At 43.4% G+C, this 24,642-nt stretch overlaps 1 protein-coding gene across 1 annotated transcript in view; it reads right to left on the bottom strand.

Annotated features, from left to right (window-relative positions):
* The window catches only part of LOC120030677 (pre-mRNA-splicing factor ATP-dependent RNA helicase DHX15), a 31,783-nt gene extending 19,384 nt beyond the window's left edge, over positions 1-12,399 (bottom strand). The window contains exons 1-5 of the mRNA XM_038976120.1: positions 11,075-12,399; positions 10,133-10,326; positions 9,677-9,836; positions 7,358-7,576; positions 572-739 (exon numbers count right to left, since the gene is read on the bottom strand). Coding sequence (XP_038832048.1) covers positions 572-739; positions 7,358-7,576; positions 9,677-9,836; positions 10,133-10,326; positions 11,075-11,305 — 972 coding nt within the window. The 5' untranslated portion in view covers positions 11,306-12,399. The remainder of the gene's footprint in view (positions 1-571; positions 740-7,357; positions 7,577-9,676; positions 9,837-10,132; positions 10,327-11,074) is intronic.
* Positions 12,400-24,642: the final 12,243 nt, after the last annotated feature.

Genomic DNA, 24,642 nt, shown 5'->3' with positions numbered 1-24,642 from the left:
GCGGTCCGTGTTAATAATGGAACATGAAGTCGAAGGGCCGTACATTGCTCTGTGGGACCAGTTCAGGACAAGGGAACAAGAAGAGGGGAATGTTCACACATTCTTTTGTAGATGAGCAAAGTTCCGGTAATGCATGCTGCCTTTCCCTGGCACTGAGAAGACCAGATGATTGTGGCCTCTGTTCTCTGAGAGAGAGGCTGTGCAAAACCAATAGAGGAGTGCAAGAGATTAAAAGACTGTGGCTTCAGTGCTTTCCTCAGGCATGGAGGGAGTGAGTAATACCCCAGTTATATTTTAGAGCAGGGAATCATATGCTGACAAAAGCAGCATATGTTGTGTGAGTCAGTCCTGCACCAAAGCTGAAGCGGGAAAACAGTTTTTCTAACCCCCCCCCCCACTCCTCCCTCTCCATATCCACCCACCTACTTCCCTGTCTCTCTGCCACTCTGCATTTCTCGCTTCCTTTAGCCCTCTCACTTTCTCCCACTTTCACTCCCTCCCTCTCTGGAAGGGAGATATTGAGTTGCTGGGATGCCCTGTGCTGCTGAGGAGTGAATCGAGTGGCATTAACCTTCCTCCCGATGGCTCCGCTGGGCTTGCGGGGTGGTGGCGGCTCAAAGATCCTTTGTTGCTGCTGGGGCGGCAGCGTCGAGTACAACGGGATGATTTTGATGTCCCCCGCGTCGTGTCCCAGGTCGTCGATGTCCCTCTTGATGCGCTTGCAGGCCTCGTCGATTTCCTGAAAGATGAAGCGGAAAAAGTAAATGGGCAGGCAGGTGAAGAAGGGTGGCTGACGAGGATCAAGCATTTGGGCACACAGTAACCTGGGGCTTGGTTTGAATAACACCTTGAGAGACAATGGGGAGAAAAAGGTCTGAAGAGGAGAGGCGGGGTTAGAAGGAGAACATTTGTTCTGCCCATCTCTCCATCTGACTGAGGAAATTAAACCTGGACTGCCGCGTGCTTGGTTGAGCTCCCCATGGCTGTGTTGTCAAATGCAGCAATCAGGAGAACACAGACACACACGGTTCATTATTCCATACCGCAATATTGTAGGGGAAATGTGAAATGAGAATGCTGCACTGATGCATAACCAGCGGCAAATCATGGCAGATCAGTTTAGTGGAGCTGAACATTATAGAGCCAGTGGGCTCCCAGACAGAGAAACTTAACAACCAGGGGAATAAGAAAACATGACAGACGACAAAAGGCTAGGACTCCGACTGAACTAGGCAGCCTGAATATAATAAACCAACATGGTACGGACTGCAATAATGTGACGTTAGCAAATGCAACATATCAAATCGGTAAACGGCCCATGAATAATTAAGACTATTACTTTGCAATCGACCATGCCCACGAGAACCCTAAGTGACAAGCTTATATACAGCCTACATAATACTGTATAGCCTGATAAGTGTCTATGATTCCTGGAATATCTACACTAAACACCACACTTGTTTTTTCCCCCATCTCCAGACATAGGACAATGTTAGCTATGAAAAGACCAGAAAACGTACTGAAGCGATAGCCACTGCCTGATTAAGTCCATTTTCATGTCCATACTTAAAGGAAAGGTTGCACGAGATATATATATATTCCACAAATCTAACAGCTAAACAGTCTTCATGCAAAAACATTTTTTTTTTAATTATACACTTCTATTTTCGCAATTTGAATTAAATGTATTAACTCATACCAACAACACATTGCGGCTTTGACGTCAAGAGAGGAACAGCCTACTGGTGGCTTCGGTGATAGAGGCGAATCGGGGAAAGTAGGTACTAAAGTGCCCAAAGTGTTTTGTCATGTTATGTTGCTAGTAGATTATTTAAAAAACTGCACTTCACAAAATAGATGGCATCACGAGGAAAGGAAATGATGTGGATATAATGAAGCAACATTTCAAGACATCAGTCAGGAAGTTAAAGCTTGGTCGCAAATGGGTCTTCCAAATGGACAATGACCCCAAGCATACTTCCAAAGTTGTGGCAAAATGGCTTAAGGACAACAAAGTCAAGGTATTGGAGTGGCCATCACAAAGCCCTGACCTCAATACTATAGAACATTTGTGGGCAGAACTGAAAAAGCATGTGCGAGCAAGGAGGCCTACATACCTGACTCAGTTACACAAGCTCTGTCAGGAGGAATGGGCCAAAATTCACCCAATTTATTGTGGGAAGCTTGTGGAAGGCTACCCGAAACATTTGACCCAAGTTAAACAATTTAAAGGAAATGCTACCAAATACTAATTGAGTGTATGTAAACTTCTGACCCACTGGGAATGTGATGAAAGTAATAAAAGCTGAAATAAATCATTCTCTCTACTATTATTCTGACATTTCACATTCTTAAAATAAAGTGGTGATCCTAACTGACCTAAGACAGGGAATTTTTACTGGATTAAATGTCCGGAATTGTGAAAAATTGAGTTAGAATGTATTTGGCTAAGGTGCATGTAAACTTCCGACTTCAACTGTAACTTGCAGGATATCATGGTGTCTGATGTTTGTGTTAGCTATTACACCTGGATTTACTGTTACTACTGCTAGTAACGTTAGTACTCAGGTTAGAATGTGGCTAGCTATAGCTACCATCACCCAACAACAGTTTGGTTATAGATGTTCAATGTCTACTATGATGGTAAAGGTTTATTTTGATTTTGTGTAACAGTACAATAAATGTTGATGTGCTGAACTGCTAATACAGTGCATTTGTAAAGTATTCAGACACCTTGACTTATGCTACATTTTGTTAAATTCCAGCCTTATTCTAAAATGGAATTAATTGTTTTTCCCCCTTATCAAATCTACGCACAATACCCCATAATGACAAAGCAGCAAAAATCAGGTAAAATAGCAAATTTACATAGGTATTCAGACCCTTTAATCAGTACTTTGTTGAAGCACCTTTGGCAGCGATTACAGCCTCAAGTCTTCTTGGGTATGACGCTACAAGCTTGGCACACCTGTATTTGGGGAGTTTCTCCCATTCCTCTCTGCAGACCCTCTCAAGCTCTGTCAGGTTGGATGGGGAGCTTCGCTGCAAAGCTATCTTTAGGTCTCTCCAAAGATGTTCGATCAGGTTCAAGTCCAGGCTCTGGCTGGGCCCCTCAAGGACATTGAGACTTGTCCCAAAGCCACTCCGTTGTTGTCTTGGCTGTGTGCTTAGGGTTGTTGTTCTGTTGGAAGGTGAACCTTGGCCCCGGTCTGAGGTCCTGAGCGCTCTGGAGAAGGTTTTCATCAAGGATCTCTCTGTACTTTGCTCCTTTCCCTCAATCCTGATTAGTCTCCCAGTCACTGCAGCTGAAAAACATCCCCACAGCATGATGCTGCCACCACCATGCTTCACCGTAGGGCTGGTGACAGGTTTCCTCCAGACGTGACGCTTGGCATTCAGGCCAAAGAGTTCAATCTTTCACCAGACTAGAGAATCTGTTTTTTCATGGTCTGAGAGTCCTTTAGCTGCCTTTTGGCAAACTCCAAGTGGGCTGTCATGTGCCTTTTACTGAGGAGTGGCTTCCGTCTGGCCACTCTACAATAAAGGCCTGATTGGTGGAGTGTTTCAAAGATGGTTGTCCTTCTGGAAGGTTCTCCACAGAAACTCTGTCAGAGTGACCATCGGGTTCTTGGTCACCTCCCTGACCAAGGCCCTTCTCCCCCGATTGCTCAGTTTGGTGGTTCCAAAGAGTCTTGGTGGTTCCAAACTTCTTCCATTTAAGAATGATGGAGGCCACTGTGTTCATGGGGACCTTCAATGCTGAAGAAAAAAAATTGGTAGCCTTCCCCAGATCTGGGCCTCGACACAATCCTGTCTCGGAGCTCTACAGACAATTCCTTCAACCTCATGGTTTGGGTTTTGTTCTGACATGCACAGTCAACTGTGGGAACTTTTATAGACAGGTATGTGTCTTTCCAAATCATGTCCAATCAATTGAATTTACCACAGGTGGACTCCAAGTTGTATAAACATCTCAAGAATCATCAATGGAAACTGGATGCACCGGAACTCAATTTCGAGTCTCATAGCAAAGTTTTTTTATACATTTGCAAACATTTCTAAAAACCTGTTTCTAAAAACCTGTTTTTGCTTTGTCAATATGGGGTGTGTAGATTGATGAGGATAATGTTCTACTTAATTCATTTTAGAATATGGCTGTAATGCAACAAAATGTGGAAAAAGTGAAGGGATCTGAATACTTTGATGTTTCAAAGCTGTTAGTGGGTAGGTAATATGGGTGTAAAAGGGGCCATGCTAAAAGCCTGTGTGCTGTAAAAGTGATTAAAAAAAACGTTTTTTTATCTGATATAGAATAAAGAAATCACAGGATATGGTCAGATGATAAGTTGGCTTTATTCAGAGTGCCAAAATATTTTTTCAAAAACAATGTCGACTCTATGATGTGGGTCTTTACCGTCTTATGTGGACAGTGGCTTCACTCCTGTTGTGTGTTCTTCTCTTGACATCACTTTTTCAAAACACTTAAAATTGATATGTCGTATTGGGACTTTTAGTTGGAAGGATGAAACCAATCAGAATGTTTAAAAGATACCTAATTCTGCAATCTTCCCTTTAAACAAGAACACCAACATGTAAACGGCCACAGCCTGTGCTGTTGCTCCACCTTCAGGCCCTAGGGAGCTGTGCAGCTCCTTCTATAGTTTGGTTGAGGGTCACGTGACAATTAGCACTTACAGATTAAAATAAATGTTTTATTGGAGTGCGAAGGAGAAGGGGGCTGGGGCAGAAAGGGGTATAGCGGCTTGGTGTATTCTGAAATTATGGGAACCATATTTGATAGTAATACCAAAGCCACAATGTGACACTGACTGCAACCTAGAGATACCCAGTAGAACAGATGCTCTCCTTTGACCTGGAGCGTTTACTCTTTACGTGGCATTTACTTTACTCAGGGTAAGCACTAGCCAGGCTTTGCCCCGATTGAGTAAAACACAAAAACATAGGGAGCCTCAGCTAGGATTTCTCTGTGTGTTTGTGGACTTTGTTTGCAGACAGTAATGCATTCCTAGCCCAATTTTTCCCTGCAGTGTTCACTCACTACACAAGTCAAATCCATCCCACCGATGGCCATGTAATCAACACGTTGACAAGTTAGAGTGGAAAAGAGTAATGAATAGATTGGTAAAATTAGCCTGGGTATTAATAGACCATCAACCCTCTGGATGCAGCAGCTGTCATGAAAAGTGGACGCCGTTGCCAAGGCGCCGGGATTGAGCTGGTGTGCCAGTGCCTGAAGAGAAATGGAGCGCGTGCACAGCGGGGCGGCCAGCCAACTGTGAGAACCTGCACACCAGCCGGCCCACGCGACCCCAGGAGCGATGCGGTGGAGCACCAGGCACCTAACCAGACTCAATTAGGCACTCGCCTCGGTCCACTTAATTAGCAGAGGCCCGGGCGAATCTTTACGTTTTGAAGTGAACCGCTGAGGGGGCAGCTTAAATGGTGGGACTTATCAGGGCGAGGCAGCTGTGATAAGTTTTGCCTCTCTTTTTTGGGGAGTTTGAGTTTGTCCCTGCCGCGAACCATTAAAAAACAGACAATCTCCCCCAAATACTTGGGAGGGAAAGAAATCTGCCCCCTTCGCTTTTCATTTGTCATAAATGAAAACAGCTTTACCTCAAATCTACTACGTTGTAGATTTGCGTACCCGATCATAAGTCAACATCAAAGTTGCGGGACGACGAGAGGTTGAGATGCGCTCCGGGGAGGCACTATTTTAACGCCCATCTCCTCCAGAGCTACCTCACATTGACTTCTTTAACCCAATTAGGAAAGTGTTAAAGAACTCGCCGTGGGAGTGCTCGCTGACGGCACTGCTTGCTTTGCCTCGGTAGCTTGACACCTCGACGCGTTCAGCGTTATTGAGCTAGGGGAGGTGGGAATGGGGGTGGATACTCAGCAAGAGACGTTGTCCACCTCTAAACAATGTTTAACGCATTTCCCGCAAAGATTCTCTTCTCCTCTGCACATTCAAAGAGGGGAGGCCAATGCTGTTCCCTGGCTGTTCGAGTGGCTGGAACACCACTAATCTAATCTGAAGGATACCACTTCAGATACAATGCTCCTCCGTGACTTCATCCCTAACATAACGAACCAGGCATCGATCCGGCATCTGCAAATGAAAACGGATGTAGGTGCGCGCTAGTGCCGTCCCGCCGATGAATGACAAATGACTGCCGTTAATGAATAGGCTGCCATATTATCTGACTGGGTGAGCCCTCGGCAGATATGATTTATTTTTAAAGATGGCTAAGCTGGATGATGACGTGGCGCTAACGTAAGGGAATCCATACATTCAAAATGAGAAGCTCCAGGCACATTAACATTCACGCTCGGTCATAAAGGATACTTAGAGATTTATCTAGCCTACTTCCCCAGAGTCAGATGAACTTGTGGATACCATTTGTATTTCTCTGCATGCAGTTTGAAGAAAGTTGCTAAGTAGCGTTAGCGCAATTGCTAACTAACTGTTCCCATAGACTTCCAGTCATTGTGCTATTGCTAGTTAGCCTTGGCTCGCAAAACTACCTCTAACTTCGTTCAAACTGGACACAGAGACATCTTTTTTTATTTAACTAGGCAAGTCAGTTAAGAACAAATTCTTATTTACAATGAGTGCCTACCCCGGCCAAACCCGGACGACGCTGGGCCAATTGGGCGCCTCCCTATGGGACTCCCAATCACGGCCGGATATGATTCACCCTGGATTCGAACCAGGGACTGTAGTGACGCCTCTTGCACGGAGATGCAATGCCTTTGACCGCTGCACCACTCGGGAGCCGTGACATACAATTGGTATCCACAAGTTAATCTGACTCTGAGGAAGTAGATAAAGGGTTTCCTTGCCAAAATGTCCAAGTATCCCTTTAAACTCAGTCTAGGGTTGCAATCATACAAACCTCACTTAATTAGTTCTCATGTCACAACCATAAGCTACACGAACTGTTACATTACGTAGGGAGAGAATGGTGAGAATAATAGTGTGGCACTGCTGAGCCCTGAGACAGTCTGCCTCTCCCACTCGTGAACTGGGAGGCAGACAGATGTTTCTGGGGGAAGGCAGGCAGGCGTGTGCCCGCCCAGCTGTGACCAAATTCATCATTATGGGCATAAACCTCACCCTCCATTACACATTAGTATACAACATTTTTAGGAGTAAAATTTCAAGGATTCATGGGGCAGGCAAAATCTGGGACATTGTCTTTTTTTCCCTCTTACCAGGGTAATGTTCCAAACAGGAAAGGCCACATGCATTCAATATCTCTATTCATCTAAGCTTTGATCATCTCGGTCGTGTGCGTGCGAAAAGCTGGAATGGTGGCAGAAAAGGGCCTACCTCTTGTCCAGTGAGGAAGAGCAGACAGTCGCCCTCCTCCTCTTCACACATGTGGATCTGGATAACGGTGCGGATGGCTGCCTCCAGGTAGTCCCTCTCGGGCTCCGGCGTGTAGAAGATCTCTACCGGGTGCGTGCGTCCCGGGATGGTCAGCAGTGGACAGCTGTCAAAGTACACCTGGAACTTGCCGGCATCCAGCGTGGCGCTCATGACGATGACCTGATGAGACAAAGGACAGGGTGGTGAGAGGTGGACTGGGAAGAGAAAACGGCTGCCGATGGGGTTATATGATGCTATAGGATGAAGTTGCCCCTAGACACTGATCAGAGTTCTAGATTATAGTTTGGCCTAATGGTTCAGATTCTGATTAGCGTTATCTTAGATCAGTGTCTAAGGGCAACCTGAAACAGCAGCTTTTAGCAGGAGCAATACTGTGAAGAGAGGAGCTTACATATAACCAGGGGACAGCGACGATAGTATAGTGTAGGTAGATAAAGGTTAAGGTAGGAGTATTTAGGAGTTGACGAATGGTAGGGTCTGGTGTAGTCTCACCACAGGGTAGTTAAGAGTGACAGTCGACACATGTGACTGATGAAATGGATAAGGCCTAGGAGGTAGAACATACAGTACATTGGGAAAGTATTCAGACCCCTGGACTTTCCCCACATTTTGTTATGTTACAGCCTTATTCTAAAATGTATTAAATAAACAATAATGATCATCAATCTACACACAATCCCCCTTAATGACAAGGCAAAAACCGTTAAAAAAACAAATAGGAAACGTAATAGATACCCTCTATGCAGGAGAATAGGAAGTGGGCGTGAGCCAAAAAGAGAGTGTAGATTGGACCCTGGCCAAGTGAGAGGAAACAAAATGGTGGACATATCACAGGAGGACAGAGCCCCTGACCCATGAGGATCACAACGCTCACTGCCCAGATAAGTCTCGCGGGCACACCATGTTCTCCCTTAGGGCCCATTAAGCACATTAAAATTCTGATGGTGGGCGGCGCGCCTCTCTGCTCTCCCATTTTCACTCTCAAATATTTCGGTCCACGTTCTATGCGCTACTTCGCTTTACGCATAACAAGACATTATAATTCCTCTTAATCAAGGCAAATTACACTTCAAATTTGGGAGAGGAGGGAGATTGGGAAGAGGGACATGAGCAGGGCCGGTAAGATCATTGCCACTAACCTAGACCTTATTTAAAAGTCCCTGAACACGTGTGTAACCTTTGATGCCGTCCCTGACAACAACTAGTCATTACCCATCTGTTTTATGAGAATTGTGTCCGGCACATTCGGCCTATAAAAACTGAACCCCCACCCCACCCATCCCTGTCTGATTCTCTTAAATGGGCTGACCCGGGCAGCAATCTCAGTGCTGCCGCAGAGGAGACTCGCCGTGCATTTCTGAGCTGAATGGCTGACGTTTGTCTTTTCCTCAATAGACACACAGCAGTCAGCCCGTGGAGAGACTGCCACACTGAGGATTTTTAGGGTGGGGGGTGGAGTAATAATTGAGTGTGTGTGTACACAACCAGGTGTGTGCACACAGAGAGGCAGGCTCTCGTGTAGGATAGAGGACTAGGTCGGAGGTAGGATTTGATTCTAGGAGAGTGAGCTGAGGAGAAGACATGAGGATCAGACGGTACAGGGCTTTGAGAAGCAGTAAAGAACACAGCAGAAACTGCTTCTCCAATAGAAATCCCTGATCGCTTGTAGGCGATGTCATGGTGACGTTAGTTAGCTAGCTAAGCTCATGCGCAGAAACACGTCATAGGTCTGCAGGTTGTGTCGAACTGCGGCCGTTAAATCAAAGGCACTCTTCCGATATAAAGTTGTTTTTGATTCAAATGAAAACGTGTCAATTTGTCACTTTCACAAGGTTGTAGTAACGACAGGTTCAGCTACTTGAGACATTGGCTCGAATATAGGTTCTGCCTTTAGAAATCGAGAAAATGAACAAATAAGGAAGAATTTTTCACTTCTCTCATTGACTTCTCAAACCATAAAAACGTTTTTTCCACCTTTGGATTTAGAAACTCTGTGGCATGACTCTATGAGATGCTGTGGAATGTAGACTGGCGAGTGGAAACTGTTGGCAAGGCCAGGGTTGCATTCACCTGGCACGGATCAGATCGCTTTCAAGTGGTGCACAAAGTTAGGAAACATTTAGATAGAAACACACCATAGAACTGACATGCTCCTCTGACAAGTAAAGTCAAGTACAAATAAGGTCAGCTCTGTTCAGGACATTTCTACCTGCAAGGTTCAGTACATTGCACCCAGGGGTATGGGGATTTGACGTGTACCTTGAGGTCTGACCTCTGTCGGACCACCTCTTTGAGGACACCCATGAGGATGTCTGTGGCAAGCGTTCTCTCGTGGGCCTCGTCCAGGATGACGACGCCGTAGCGCTCCAGTAGAGGGTCGTTCATGGCCTCCCGCAGCAACATACCGTCTGTCATGTACCTGCACCGAGGGAGGAAACACAATGGGTAAGTCTTTAAAGTGGACATTTTCATCGAACAATTTAACTACTAACTGTGTACTGCCAAATTAGCCAGTTCTCTCTTGTAAAGAATATTTGAAATCTAACTTTTTTTTGCTAACAGCGAAAAACAGGGAGGTACTATCTGAACATGCTAAATGTTCAGATAGCAATACATTTTTCAACGGAAAACATATCCTACGAAGCGCCCCACTAAACCCCAGTGAAATAAAACAGTTTTTTTGGCAGTTCAACTTCAGTAGAGACTGGCACTTACTTGAGGAAGGTCTTGGCCGAGCTGCAGTCCTCAAATCGAATGGAGTAACCGACCTCCTGGCCCAGCATTACGTCCATCTCGTCGGCCACCCTCTGGGCCACGCTCATGGCTGCCACCCTCCTGGGCTGGGTACAGGCCACTGCCTTCTTAGGTCCGCCCAACCCCTTCACCATGTCCACACACCACTGCGGGATCTAAGGAGGGAGAGGGGGAGATGGAGAGAGGAAGAAGTTACTCAACCACACTCACTTTTACAACCCCTTGCCCTTACACAAATCAGCAACCAAACCAATACCACTCAAAAGCGCTTTATAAAATGGCACTGAAGATAGCTTTGAGTCAAAAAAATGAATGATAACATGGATGTTTTGGAGAGCAAAGAATAAAACTGCCAGTTCCTGTCTGTAAACCCCATGCCACCATCCCCGATCACTTCCACTCTCTGATAATCAACTGCGAGCTCCAGAGAAGTTGAGATGATAGCTTGTGTTAGACAGTCTGCCAGCTTTCTGCTGATAGGCACTCCCGGTGGGGATCCCCCCGCTCACTGTTCAAAAGACGAGGGGACCTGCTAAGAGCAGCCTAAAGTTAGAAACTGTTTCTTCTGCCGGATTAGCCTTGTGCTCGGATGAGTGCCCGTTAGTGGCAACCAACCTCTTTGCTACGGGGAAGGGAAACACACTCTGCATTTAACATTTCAACAAATCAAGATGGGGGGAAAAGGAGATGAGTCACAGCAGCAGGATTATTTTGAAAATAACGGGAGAGTGTGTGAGGGCAACAAGGCATCTCATAGGAAACAGTATTGAGTTATCAGTTGTCTTTTCTCGGCTGTGTTACTGTTTGTTCGTGAATACAATGATTTATTGCTTGGAGAACAATGAATAGATACATTCCGTCTCACCACATTAATGTAAAGCCTCTACCCCTTGTCCAGCTTACCTGCGTGGTCTTGCCGGAGCCCGTCTCTCCGACGAGCACGAAGCTCTGGTGGCGTCCCAGGATGTCGTTGAAGCGCTCCTTGTACTCCCACACTGGCAGCTGCAGCCTCTTCTTCAGGATCTCGTAGTAACGCGGCGTGTGGGGCAGGTTGGTGAACGGGTTGATCTGCTGCTGCATGGCCGTCTGCTTGTGGGAGAGGCCTGCGCTGCCAACAGCCGGGTTCAGGGCCATGCCAGAGGGCTTGACATCCCGGTCTCTGTGCCTGTCCTTCGACCGCTCGTCGCGGTCCCTGTCGCGGTCTCGCCTGTGGTTGAGGCATGAATGTGAGTAGTGTGACAGACTAGACAAAGCTTATTTTTTTTTATATATCGGCCAGGCCCCATTCCCTTCTCTTTTCCCATCACCATTCCAAAATGGAATGAACCCAACAACCAACACAGAAATAGGACAGCTCAGATCCTACAATGTGCCGCGGTTCGGCTATGTCATGTCCTTTTCCTCAAATAACATGAAAAGGTTACTGCGCATTTCCCTTTCACGCTGCAGAAGGATGTAATCAAGTGCTGCATGCAAAGGTCACATTAATAAAGAAATTAATAGGCTAAAATATCAAAAGTCAAAAGGGGAACACTTTCCTTTTACAAATGGGTGATATCTTTATTTCCTTTTTATTATGCTACAACACGTCTGCACCCCAGAACCAAAGTATTGAATTTCCTTCTTTGACCAGACCAATGTTGAAGACTCCATTTGAAGAATTGGCAAAAAGCTAAAACTGGTCTTAGCAATGTAGCCGGTGTCATGAGCACCTGCACTATTTCCTAGGACATCATGTTGGCTTGGGTACATACATACAAACACCAGTTGACCCTTCAGAACTCATGTCATGTTCTTATGGGCCTAGAATGTTGACATTTCAGTACCCAATTATTGCAAAGGACTTAATTAATGAATGAATCTTGTTCTGACAAAGTTGGCCATGTGTTTCAGCACCACGTTGATGTCCACTGACAACTGAATCATCAGATGATATACAAATGAGACATTTTATATAGCTAGGGATTATATAAACTATTATAGAAATGTATCAAGTCTGTGACTTAGCTAGTTAACAGTGTGTTATGTTTCTTTAACCCATATTTTACCAGGTAAGTCGACTGAGAACACATTCTCATTTACAGCAACGACCTTGGGAATAGTTACAGGGGAGAGGAGGTGGATGAATGAGCCAATTGTAAACTGGAGATGATGGTATGAAGGCCAAATTGGGCATTTAGCTAGAACACCGGGGTTAACACCCCTACTCTTACAATAAGTGCCATGGGATCTTTAGTGACCGAAAAGAGTCAAGACACCCGTTTAACGTCCCCAATCACTGCCCTGGGGCATTGGGATATTTGTTTTAGACCAGAGGAACGGGTGCCTCCTACTGGGTCTCCAACACCACTTCCAGCAGCATCTGGTCTCCCATCCAGGGACTGACCTGGACCAACCCTGCTTAGCTTCAGAAGTAAGCCAGCAGTGTAATGGATGCAGGGTGGTATGCTGCTGGCATACCCAATGGACAGAAACGGCTTTTCGGCTAGTTTCAATCAAAACAAACCTAAAGCATGTTAGCTAGCCACTTACATTTCTTGTTTAGAAACACAAATAATATAGTTAGCTAATATAACTAGTTAACATTATTAACTTGCCATTATAGCGGTCTAGCTATCATTAGCAATACTACTGACTGGATGCTAACTAGCTATCTACACACCTAAGTTACCTACCTACCTACCTACCTTATGGCCACGCGCAGTAGGCAACCCACGTGCATGAATGATGCATCTTTTGCACTGTTCTGTAACGTTAGCCTGGTTTAGGAGCTTCCTAACTATGTTAGCTTATACTGCGTGTTTATTTAAACTAGATAGCTAACTAGCGTAACTAGGCTAGAATACTTTTTCGCCGCATGCACGACTTGTCCATTCGCCATTTACATTTTATCTAGCTAGATAGCATGCGAACGACGTTAGCTGTAGCCAAAAAACCTTCTGCACTGCAGTGCCCATGAAACACGAAAACAAAGGATCCTCTCCCTATTATTCCTTATACACACCCATCAGAAGACTCTCTTTTTACTCAATGAATAACAATAATCAACCAAACCCAACCGATGTCGTTTAGACATACTTTTTTCCCTACACATAAATAGCTATCCACAATAAGGAACAAAAGTAGGTCAATGCCATACAATTTCTGCACACTTCTGCCAAATATATTTAGAAATCGGTCCTATCCAATCGTTCTATCTGTGCTGCTGCTATTGTTAAGCACCACAAGTATGGCGACCGGAAGCACTTACCTCATCATTAATATCTCTGCGTAAATGACAGAAAAACAGCAATTTAGCGTGAGTTTCGTCGAGCCAGATACATTAAATAACGTTTTTATATTAGCAAAATATTGCGACTTAAATATTTGCGTCACGGGGAACTGTAAAGGACAGCTGCTGCCGTGGACGTGGAGTCAGTTGTTAGCTGTCTGGGGGATGTTGTGGCTTGCACCAAACTCAGCCTCCACCTAATACATTAAAAAAAAGAGGGTCCATGTGCAATACCAACATTGACCGATTCCGATGGTGAAACTCAGTTGTAGAATTCATCCCAAAGCCAAACATTTTATAAATAACATTATACGACAAATATGTATAGAGGGCTGTCAAAGTGTTTGTTATTGCAAGACAGCCACATTATGCACATTCTGGATGTAAGTGATTATTTCAAGCCATGTCAATCTTTCAAGAACATTTAACAAACATTTTCAATGTATACACCTCTCTTCCAAGAGATTTCTTAAATGTTTCAACCTATAAGATTATGTAGTGATGAATCAGCTGACACTGGAGACGATCATTGCCGTTGACACAGGTAATTACACAGCCTGGACATTCCTAACAAGCTTTGTAATGGCAAATGGCTCATTGCTTGTAACCAGGGATTAATGGTGATAGGGAAGGAGAAGTCAACGTTATAACAAAGCCTTACTAATGCTCTTTATCCAAGGCTAATTTAAAATATCAGGTCTTTTTCTCCCTTTCTTTCACAGGCAATTAAATAACAGTCCAATTGTGTGTGAAATAGGTCTGCCAAACAGAGCTGCTGACAGACAGAGGACCAACACCGACACAGGAAAGAATAGCCCTGTTATCTCACTGTGAAAAGGGACAATAGCATGCAACCTGAATGGAAACAACCTCTCAATAATATCAAGATGAATGGATTGCAGAGCTGCACTTGAAACATCAAGTAATCAAGTAACTGTATAAGCTATGAATAATTATTATTTCCAATCGACAGTAAACAGGTATTGTTTAAAATAGTTATTTCAGATTTTCAAGATCTACAACTTGTTCATAGTTTTGCACCACAGCCGTTTAGTCATTCACCCACATTTTTGACTTTGACCTCACAGAATAGAATCAATAAAAAGTCAAGTAGAGGAGGTAAATGCCATGTGCACATCGAATAGTGTAACTTGAAGTAGAAGTAAGTTGATCTAATATTTTCTCATTTAGAAAAAGTTATATACACTACCGTTCAAAAGTTTGTGGTCATTTAGAAATGTTCTTTTTTTCCATGAAAACATACATGAAATGAGTCACAAAATTAATAGGAAATATAGTCAAGACGTTGACAAGGTTATAAATAACGATTTTTAATTGAAATAGTAGTGTCCTTCAAATGTTGCTTTCGTCAAAGAATCCTCCATTTGCAGCAATTACAGCCTTGCAGACCTTTGGCATTCTAGTTGTCAATTTGTTGAGATAATCTGAAGAGATTTCACCCCATGCTTCCTGAAGCACCTCCCACAAATTGGATTGGCTTGATGGGCACTTCTTATGGTCAAACTGCTCCCACAACAGCTCAATAGGGTTGAGATCCGGTGACTATTATGGCCACTCCATTATAGACAGAATACCAACTGACTGCTTCTTCCCTAAATAGTTCTTGCATAGTTTGAAGCTGTGCTTTGGGTCATTGTCCTGTTGTAGGAGGAAATTGGCTCCAATTAAGAGCCGTCCACAGGGTATGGCATGGCGTTGCAAAAAAGTGATAGCCTTCCTTCGTCAAGATCCCTTTTACCCTGTACAAATCTCCTACTTTACCACCACCAAAGCACCCCCAGACCATCACATTGCCTCCACCATGCTTGACAGATGGCATCAAGCACTCCTCCAGCACCTTTTCATTTTATCTGCGTCTCACTAATGTTCTTTTTTGTGATCCAAACACCTCAAACTTAGATTAATCTGTCCATAACAATTTTTTCCAATCTTCCTCTGTCCAGTGTCTGTGTTCTTTTGCCCATCTTAATCTTTTCTTTTTAGTGGCCAGTCTGAGATATGTCTTTTTCTTTGCAACTCTGCTTAGAAGGCCAATATCCCAGAGTCGCCTCTTCGCTGTTGATGTTGAGACTGGTGTTATGCGGGTACCATTTAATGAAACTGCCAGTTGAGGACTTGTGAGGCGTCTGTTTCTCAAACTAGACACTCTAATGTACTTGTCCTCTTGCTCAGTTGTGCACCGGGGCCTCCCACTCTATTCTGGTTAGAGACAGTTTGCGCTGTTCTGTGAAGGGAGTAGTACACAGCGTTCTACGAGATCTTCAGTTTCTTGGCAATTTCTCGCATGGAATAGCCTTCATTTATCAGAACAAGAATAGACTGACGAGTTTCAGAAGAAAGCTCTTTGTTTCTGGCTATTTTGAGCCTGTAATCGAACCCACAATTGCTGATGCTCCAGATACTCAACTAGTCTAAAGAAGGCCAGTTTTATTGCTTCTTTAATCAGAACAACAGTTTTCAGCTGTGCTAACATAATTGCAAAAGGGTTTTCTATGATCAATTAGCTTTTTAAAATGATAAACTTGGATTAGCTAACACATCGTGCCATTGGAACACAGGAGTGCTGGTTGCTGACAATGGGCCTCTGTACGCCTATGTAGATATTCCATTAAAAAAAAGCAGTTTCCACCGACAATAGTCATTTACAACATTAACAATGTCAACACTGTATTTCTGATCAATTTTATGTTATTTTAATAGACAAAAAATGTGCTTTCCTTTAAAAAACAAGGACATTTCTAGGTGACCCCAAACTTTTGAACGGTAGAGTAAGTATTCACACCCTTCACTCAGTACTTTGTTGAAGCACCTTTGTCAGCGATTACAGCCTCAAGTCTTCTTGACGCTACAAACTTGGCACACCTGTATTTGGAGAGTTTCTGCCATTCTTCTCTGCAGATTCTCTCAAGCTCTGTCAGGTTGGATGGGAAGTGTCGCTGCACAGCTAATTTAAGGTCTCTCCAGAGATGTTTGATCGGGTTCTAGTCCGGGCTCTGTCTGTGCTACTCAAGGACATTTAGAGACTTGCCCCGAAGCCACTCCTGTGTTGTCTTGGCTGTGTAATTAGGGTCGTTGTCCTGTTGGAATGTGAACCTTAGCCCCAGTCTGAGGTCCTGAGCATCCTGGCACAGGTTTTCATCAAGGATCTCTCTATACTTTGCTCCGTTCATGTTTCCCTCAATCCTGACTAGTCTCCCAGTCCCTGCCACTGAAAAACATCCCCACAGCATGCTGCCACCAACATGCTTCACTGTAGGGATGGTGCCAGGTTTCCTCCAGACGTGACACTTGGCATTCAGACTACAGAGTTCAATCTTGTTTTTTTCAGACCAAATTATCTTGTTTCTCATGGTCTGAGAGTCCTTGAGCGGCCTTTTGGCAAACTCCAAGTGGGCTGTCATGTGCCTTTTACTGAGGAGTGGCTTCCGTCTGGCCACTCTATTTTTTTGTACACTTCCCCAGATCTGTGCCTTGACACAATCCTGTCTCGAAGCTCTACAGACAATTCCTTCTACCTCATGGCTTGTTTTTTTCTCTGACATGCATTGTAAACTCTGGGACCTTATATAGACAGGTGTGTGTCTTTCCAAATCATGTCCAATCAATTGAATTTACCACAGGTGGAATCCAATAAAGTTGTAGAAACATCTCAAGGTTGATAAATGGAAACAGGATGAGCTCAATTTCAAGTCTCATAATAAATGTGCAAACATTTCTAAAAATCTATTTTCGTTATGGGGTATTGCGTGTAGATTGATGACAGACAAAAATAACTTAATCTATTTTGGAATAAGGCTGTAACGTAACAAAATGTGGAAACAGCTAAGGGATCTGAATACTTTCCGAATACACTGTATATACCATTAGGAGAGACTAAAGATAAATAATATACTTCATTAGAGATCAATTTTTAATAAAGCAGTACAATCTAAGGTGAGTGTGTTGGGGTCAATGAGAGGTGTTGCATAGAATTAAAAAGGTATGTCGGATATTATTCATCCTAATCAGACATGTTTTTTACATGGATGATACATTGGAGATAATAAGACAAGTACTCCAAACAATAGAACACTATGAAAAATCTGGGAAACCAGACCTGGTATTCATAGCGGACTTTGCAAAGGCTTTTGATAAAGTACAACTGGAATTTATATAGAAATGCCTGGAATATTTACATTTTGGGGAATCTCTTATACAATGGGTTAACGTTATGTATAGTAACTCTAGATGTAAAATAGTAAATAATGGCTACTAGAAAGTTTTAAACTGTCAAGAGGCGTAAAACAAGGTTGTCCATTATCGACATATCTATTTATTATGGCCATTGAAATGTTAGCTGTTAAAATCAGATCCAACAATAATATCAAGGGGCTAGAAATCCAGGGCTTAAAAACAAAAGGTGTCATTTTCTGCTGATGGTTCATGTGTTCTTTTAAATCCACAATTTGGATCCCTCCACAGCCTCAGAGGATCTCCATCTTGTTTCATCGCTGCAACTCCCCAATGTGCTCGGGAGGCAAAGGTGGAGTACAATGGGTCGGAAACACTGTTCACCTCATGACCGAGGTCAGCCTGATGGTATTTAAATTGCCATTGATAAAATGAAATTGTGTTCATTGCCCGTAGCTTATACCTGCCCATACCATAACCCCACCACCACGTGGCACTCTGTCCAGAACATTGACATCAGCAAACTGCTCACCCACACAAGACCAGACATGTGGTCTGTGGTTGTAAGGCCGGTTGGACATACTGCTAAATTCTCTAAAACAACGTTGGCGGCGACTTATGGTAGAGAAATTAACATTCAATTCTCTGGCAAAAGCTCTGGTGGACATTCCTGCAGTCAGCAAGCCAAATTCACCCTCCCTCAACTTGAGATCTGTGGCATTGTGTTGTGTGACAAAACTGCACATTTTAGTGGCCTTTTATTATCCCCGGCACAAGGTTCATCTGTGTAATGATCATGCTGTTTAATCAGCTTCTTGATATGCCACACCAGTCAGGTGGATGGGTTATCATGGCGAATAAGAAATACTCACGAACAGGATGTAAACAAATTTCTGCACAAAATTTGAGAGAAATAAGCTTTTTGTGCGTATGGAACATTTCTGTGATCTTTTATTTCAGCTCATGAAACATGGGACAAACACTTTACATGTTGTGTTTATACACTATTTTTGTTCAGTGTACATTCATGAAATAAACATTTATTTAAAGCGTCACTCAGCAGTTGAAACAATGCGACCTCACCCGTTTCGGTAAAAAGTTAAAGGATAGGGCTGGAGAAATGTAGCCACTCTCAAATGTATAGGCAGGGCTATGGATGCAAGGACTGACCATCCGTGAAATCAAAATTATAGTTTGAACCATGTTGAGGCTATATAGTGTCTGTTTACGTTTACAAACATTGGAGTGAAGCAAGCTTATATTCTAGGTTCTGGTGGGGTACGACATTTGAACTAAGCTCATGAGACATTTATAAGTTATATTCTTCAAGAATCAATAGGTTTATTTCATTAATTCAGAAGTCCAAAAATAGATGAACAACTGCAGATTGCTCCTTTAATGTAAACATATTGTATTTTGTTAATGTCTAGTCCTGATATGTCTATTTAGAATCTGAATGCATTCATACACTGAAAAGAAACAAAATATCTGCATAATATACAATTAAATAACAAGAACACCATCACATTGTACAGGACCACTGTAGGAGACAGACAGCTTTGGGAAACGACAAATCTCCAAATTACACAGTTAAACAGCTGCCCTACTCACCTTACAATAAAAACTTTTTTTTGTACATAGGGCAAGTTAAAGCACTTATTTAGCCACAAGTTAAAGCACTTATTTAGCCAATCATAAGTTATAAACATTCAAAGGGATAGTGTGACATTTTGGAAATTAAGCCTTTTTTTTTTTACCCAGAGTCCAATGAACTCATGGATACCATTGTTATGTCTCTGCTTGCAGTTTGAAGGAAGTGGAAGGCAGTTTCTGGAGCCATTACTAACTAGTGTTAGCGCAATACCTGGAAGTCTACAGGAACAGCTAGCATGCTAGTTGTTCCTGAAGACTTCCAGTAGAAAAAAAGGGCTTAATTGCCAAAATGTCACAGTATTCCTTTATTAAAGGACAATCACTGTGGAAAATAAGTCACCCTATGCCCATGCATGAATTGCAGCATTATTTCATAAAGTGGCAGCAATATCCATGGTTTAATCACAAAGTTAGCCACATTTGAAATGTTAAAGGTCAGTGCTGATGAGCACCTTAGATGGGGAAACCACATAAATATCAAAATTATATATTAGGATTTTCACCCCTTATCCTTTCAGATATAGATAGAAAAGGTTTTATATGCCGGTGTCCCAACTTCAATCATTCTAACTATAGACACACAAATTGATGTGGATATGTCTGCTTGTTGTCACATTACATTAAGCGAGCTAAAGCTGGTTGACTCATCAGCACTGTGTGAGCTAACGCTAACTCTCCTACATCCACTGTATACATCTCTCTTGGCAACTGTGTGGTCTGGAATGATGTGTTAGCTCAATGTGATGCCCTAACCTGCTTTTAAAGGCTTAATGCGTGACTTTGCTCATGCAGGTGTGTCATTTCATTTGACAGAAATAGCTCAACCATTACTCACACTAGAAAAATAAGTGTTTTTTCCCCCTTCAACATTTAGCTCTAGTCATCCCGATCTCATTTTAAAACACCAGCCATAACAAAGCGAGTGACTAACCAGGTTGTTGGATGGCTCATTTTGCCTGAGTGAGACAGTGTTGCAATGATCAAGAGGGAGTGTGTGGGAGTTCTAGATGACAAAGCTGGCAGTTTCTAAAGATGGTTGTCACACACTGGAGTAATGGCGGCCCTACAGGTAGTGATGCCCTGAGGCGATGCACTGGAGCAGCCAACTCTAGGTAGGGTGGGCATTGAAACGCTCTGACAACAATGTGCCAATGTGCATGATGGGGCTTCTCTCAGCAAGGAGAGGGCACACAGACAGGCACAACACACATTTTCAATAGTTATGCCAAAGATTGAGTAGGGGGGGGTTGAAGGATACTCAATAACACATGTCAATTGACTATCCTGTAGAAGCTCCAAACATATCAGTCAAACTCATTCCTATCCAGACCTGGGTAGAATATGTATTCAAAATATCGTAGTTGCACTTGATTTAGCTCATCAGGCACAACGGCACTAACAGAATAGTCATGCAGGACAGGATTAGCTGGTCTGTCCCCTTACTGCATGGGCTAGATCTGTGGTTCATGTCTCCTCTTATAGCTCCAGCCCACCCTCTTATCTTAATAGAGATCACACTGTAGGACTACACCTTGACAGTGTGCTGACCCCCCGGCGTGGCCTCTGCTTATCGGCCCACCACAACTCCCCCTCCATCCATAACGTCATCTGACGCCGGCCTCACTGGGGCCCTTGGAGCCATTTAGGTGCCGCGGTCGCTCGTTTCCAGAAAGAAAAAGCGGAAACTGCAAGGTAGGTCACAATGGATAAAGAACCCCCGTCAACAAATGTAGAAGAGTGACGGGGTTGGAAGTGTCTAAAGTCGAGCGAGGCGCCACTCGACACGACGCGATTAGCTACTCAACTTGGGTGATTTACAAAAATAATTTGCATAACTGCCCACGGATTCTCCAACTCAATTCCCTGTGCATAAACAAATCAAATTGAATATAAATAAGGCCATAAAAAGCAGCAACCCGAGCGGTTCCGCGTGTTGTCTCCCTGGGACTTTGCCCTTGTGGGGAAGCACGACACATGTAATTGAATGTAATAAATAACAGTGGAGAGACGTAACTCTACAGTATATCTAGGACATTCGTGGAGGTTGATGTTGGGTTTGGGTGATTGATGCTAATGTTAATGCTAACGGGCGGCTGCTTTATTTGCTTCTTTAATCAAGGACAGTATCATCGAAGCCATTGCACTGACGTATAGGGATCCGAGCGAATAGACGTAATGTAATAATCACAACATTGTTCAATAACCAGTTGCTCGCACAAGGGTGGGAACGAGGCGTATGGCTCATCCATGCGTGGGTGACAAACAAGCAGGAAAAAAGATCTGACAAGACATTTCACATTGTTTTTCCACCTCCCCATGAGAGATAATGACAGACCCGTCATCCACCGAGCAGAAAGTTACACTTTTCACATCACCAGGTGACAACCTGGTGGGCTCGCTCGGTGCACTCTGATTGGTTCCCTCTCTCAGGGATTGTTGACAGAAGTCAGGTAGCATAAAGAAGAGAGAACTGAATGAAGCGCAGGACATAGACACAGCCATTGGTCATCAGTGGCCAGGGCACCTGGCTGGTAAAGTAATTAACCCCGCTGAGTGGTTGGCGTGGAAACCGCTGACTCCAAGTGTCCCACCCCCTCCCCTATCCCCCTAGTTCCCTTGGCGATGATGGGGTGTCAATTCCCCCCACATCCAGCTGCCTCCTGCCTCCTCAAATCACACCTATTAGAGCCAGCAGGCCCCGTGGTGACCCGGCTGGGCCACTGCGTCTGGCTGTCCAGGGTAGTGTGTGTGGGTGTGTGTGTGTCCAGGGTAGGAGGAGAGGGGGGCAGGTGGCTGAAGCATTTGGAGCAAAGCATCTCACCACCACTCCCTGTGAGAATGTGATTAGATTGCAGTGCTGCCAAAATCACCACACTGGATCTCACACACTCACTGAGGCACATATAATAAAGGCACAGCTGTGCACACACACACACAGTGTTAACAAATACTATTATAAACGAAACTACATTACTATTCTAAACAAATTCATACTAACATAAGGGTGGGGTATGGGTCGGGGATGTCTCTGTCAGAGATGTGGGGCTGAGATTAGTTTTGGCAGGGGCTGCACAGTGGTGACCATGGCCTAATTCTACCTGCTGTGGCAGAGACCCCACTCACAAGGGGCAACAGCAAGCTAGGCTGGCAGCGCTCTGCTCTGAGACAACCACTTAACAACCAAAAATAGCATATATATATATATATATATATATATATATATATATATATATATATATATATATATATATATATATATATATGCATACACACACACACACACACAGTTGAAGTCGTAAGTTAGGTTGGAGTCATTAAAACTTGTTTTTCAACCACTCCACAAATTTCTTGTTAACAAACTATAGTTTTGACAATTCGGTTAGGACATCAACTTTATGCATGACACAAGTAATGTTTCCAACAACTGTTTACAGATTATTTCACTTTATCACAATTCCAGTGGGTCAGAAGTTTACATACACTAAGTTGACTGCCTTTAAACAGCTTGGAAAATTCCAGAAAATGATGTCATGGCTTTAGAAGCGTCTGATAGGCTAATTGACATTTCAGTCAATTGGAGGTGTACCTGTGGATGTATTTCAAGGCCTACCTTCAAATCATGGGAAAATCAAAAGAAATCAGCCAAGACCTCAGAAATAAAATTGTAGACCTCCACAAGTGTGGGTCATCCTTGGGAGCAATTTCCAAACGCCTGAAGGTACCACGTTCATCTGTACAAACAATAGTATACTAGTATAAACACCATGGGACCACGCAGCAGTCACACCGCTCAGGAAGGAGACGTGTTCTGTCTCCTAGAGATGAACGTACTTTGGTGCGAAAAGTGCAAATCAATCCCAGAACAGCAGCAAAGGACCCTGTGAAGATGCGGGAGAAAACAGGTACAAAAGTATCTACATCCACAGTAAAACGAGTCCTATATCGACATAACCCGAAAGGCCGCTCAGCAAGCAAGAAGCCACTGCTCCAAAACCCTCATAAAAAAGCCAGACTACGGTTTGCAACTACACATGGGGACAAAGATCATACTTTTTGGAGAAACGTCCTCTAGTCTGATGAAACAAAAATAGAACTGTTTGGCCATAATGACCATCGTTATGTTTGGAGGAAAAAGGGGAACGCTTGCAAGCCGAAGAACACCATCCCAAACGTGAAGCACTAGGGGTGGCAGCATCATGTTGTGGGGGTGCTTTGCTGCAGGAGGAACTGGTGCACTTCACAAAATAGATGGCATCATGATGCAGGAAAATTATGTGGATATATTGAAGCAACATCTCAAGACATCAGTCAGGAAGTTAAAGCTTGCTCGCAAATGGGTCTTCCAAATGGACAATGACCACAAGCATACTTCCAAAGTTGTGGCAAAATGGCTTAAGGACAACAAAGTCAAGGTATTGGAGTGGCCATCACAAAGCCCTGACCTGAATCCTATTGAAAACTTGTGGGCAAAACTGAAAAAGCATGTGCGAGCAAGGAGGCCTAGAAACCTGACTCAGTTACACAAGCTCTGTCAGGAGGAATGGGCCAAAATTCACCCAACTTATTCTACCCGAAACATTTGACCCAAGTTAAACAATTTAAAGGCAATGCTACCAAATACTAATTGAGTGTATGTAAACTTCTGACCCACTGGGAATGTGATGAAAGAAATAAAAGATGAAATAAATCATTCTCTCTACTATTATTCTGACATTTCACATTCTTAAAATAAAGTGGTGATCTAACTGACCTAGGACAGGGAATTTATACTAGGTTTAAATGTCAGGAATTGTGAAAAACTGAGTTTAAATGTATTTGGCGTATGTAAACTTCCGACTTCAACTATATATATATATATATATATAATGAGCCTCCCAGGTAATCCTGTCATAGGGAGAGGAGCAAAAGTAACCTTAGATGTCAATCAATCCGTGAAATAAGATTGTCTTTAATAATTATATTGTTGAGGCTAGATGTGTTTTTTATTCTTCTAGATCATGGATGGTCAAGCCTCCTTCTGTAAAGCTATTGGGTGTGCAGACTTTTGCACCAGTCATGCTCTAACACATTTGGTTCAACTGCAGGACATTGATTCGCTGATGTGTTAGAGCAGGGCTGGAGCAAAAGCCTCCACACCCAATAGCTCTCCAGGAAGGGTTGGCCACCTCTGCTTTGGATATTGGAATGTCACGTCTGATACAAAGGAATTGGATAATAAAGTCAAGCCATATCTAATCAGTGAGTCTTAATGCAATTTGTTGTACAGACCTGAAGAGTTAAACAATGAGCATAGCTACTTTCCTTTGCAAATGAGAATAGAAATTCCTCTAAGAGAATATAAAAGTATACTGGTAGT

Source organism: Salvelinus namaycush, chromosome 36 (assembly GCF_016432855.1).
Source record: "Salvelinus namaycush isolate Seneca chromosome 36, SaNama_1.0, whole genome shotgun sequence".
Taxonomy (NCBI): Eukaryota; Metazoa; Chordata; class Actinopteri; order Salmoniformes; family Salmonidae; genus Salvelinus; species Salvelinus namaycush.
This window is presented reverse-complemented; position numbering and strand designations above follow the sequence as displayed.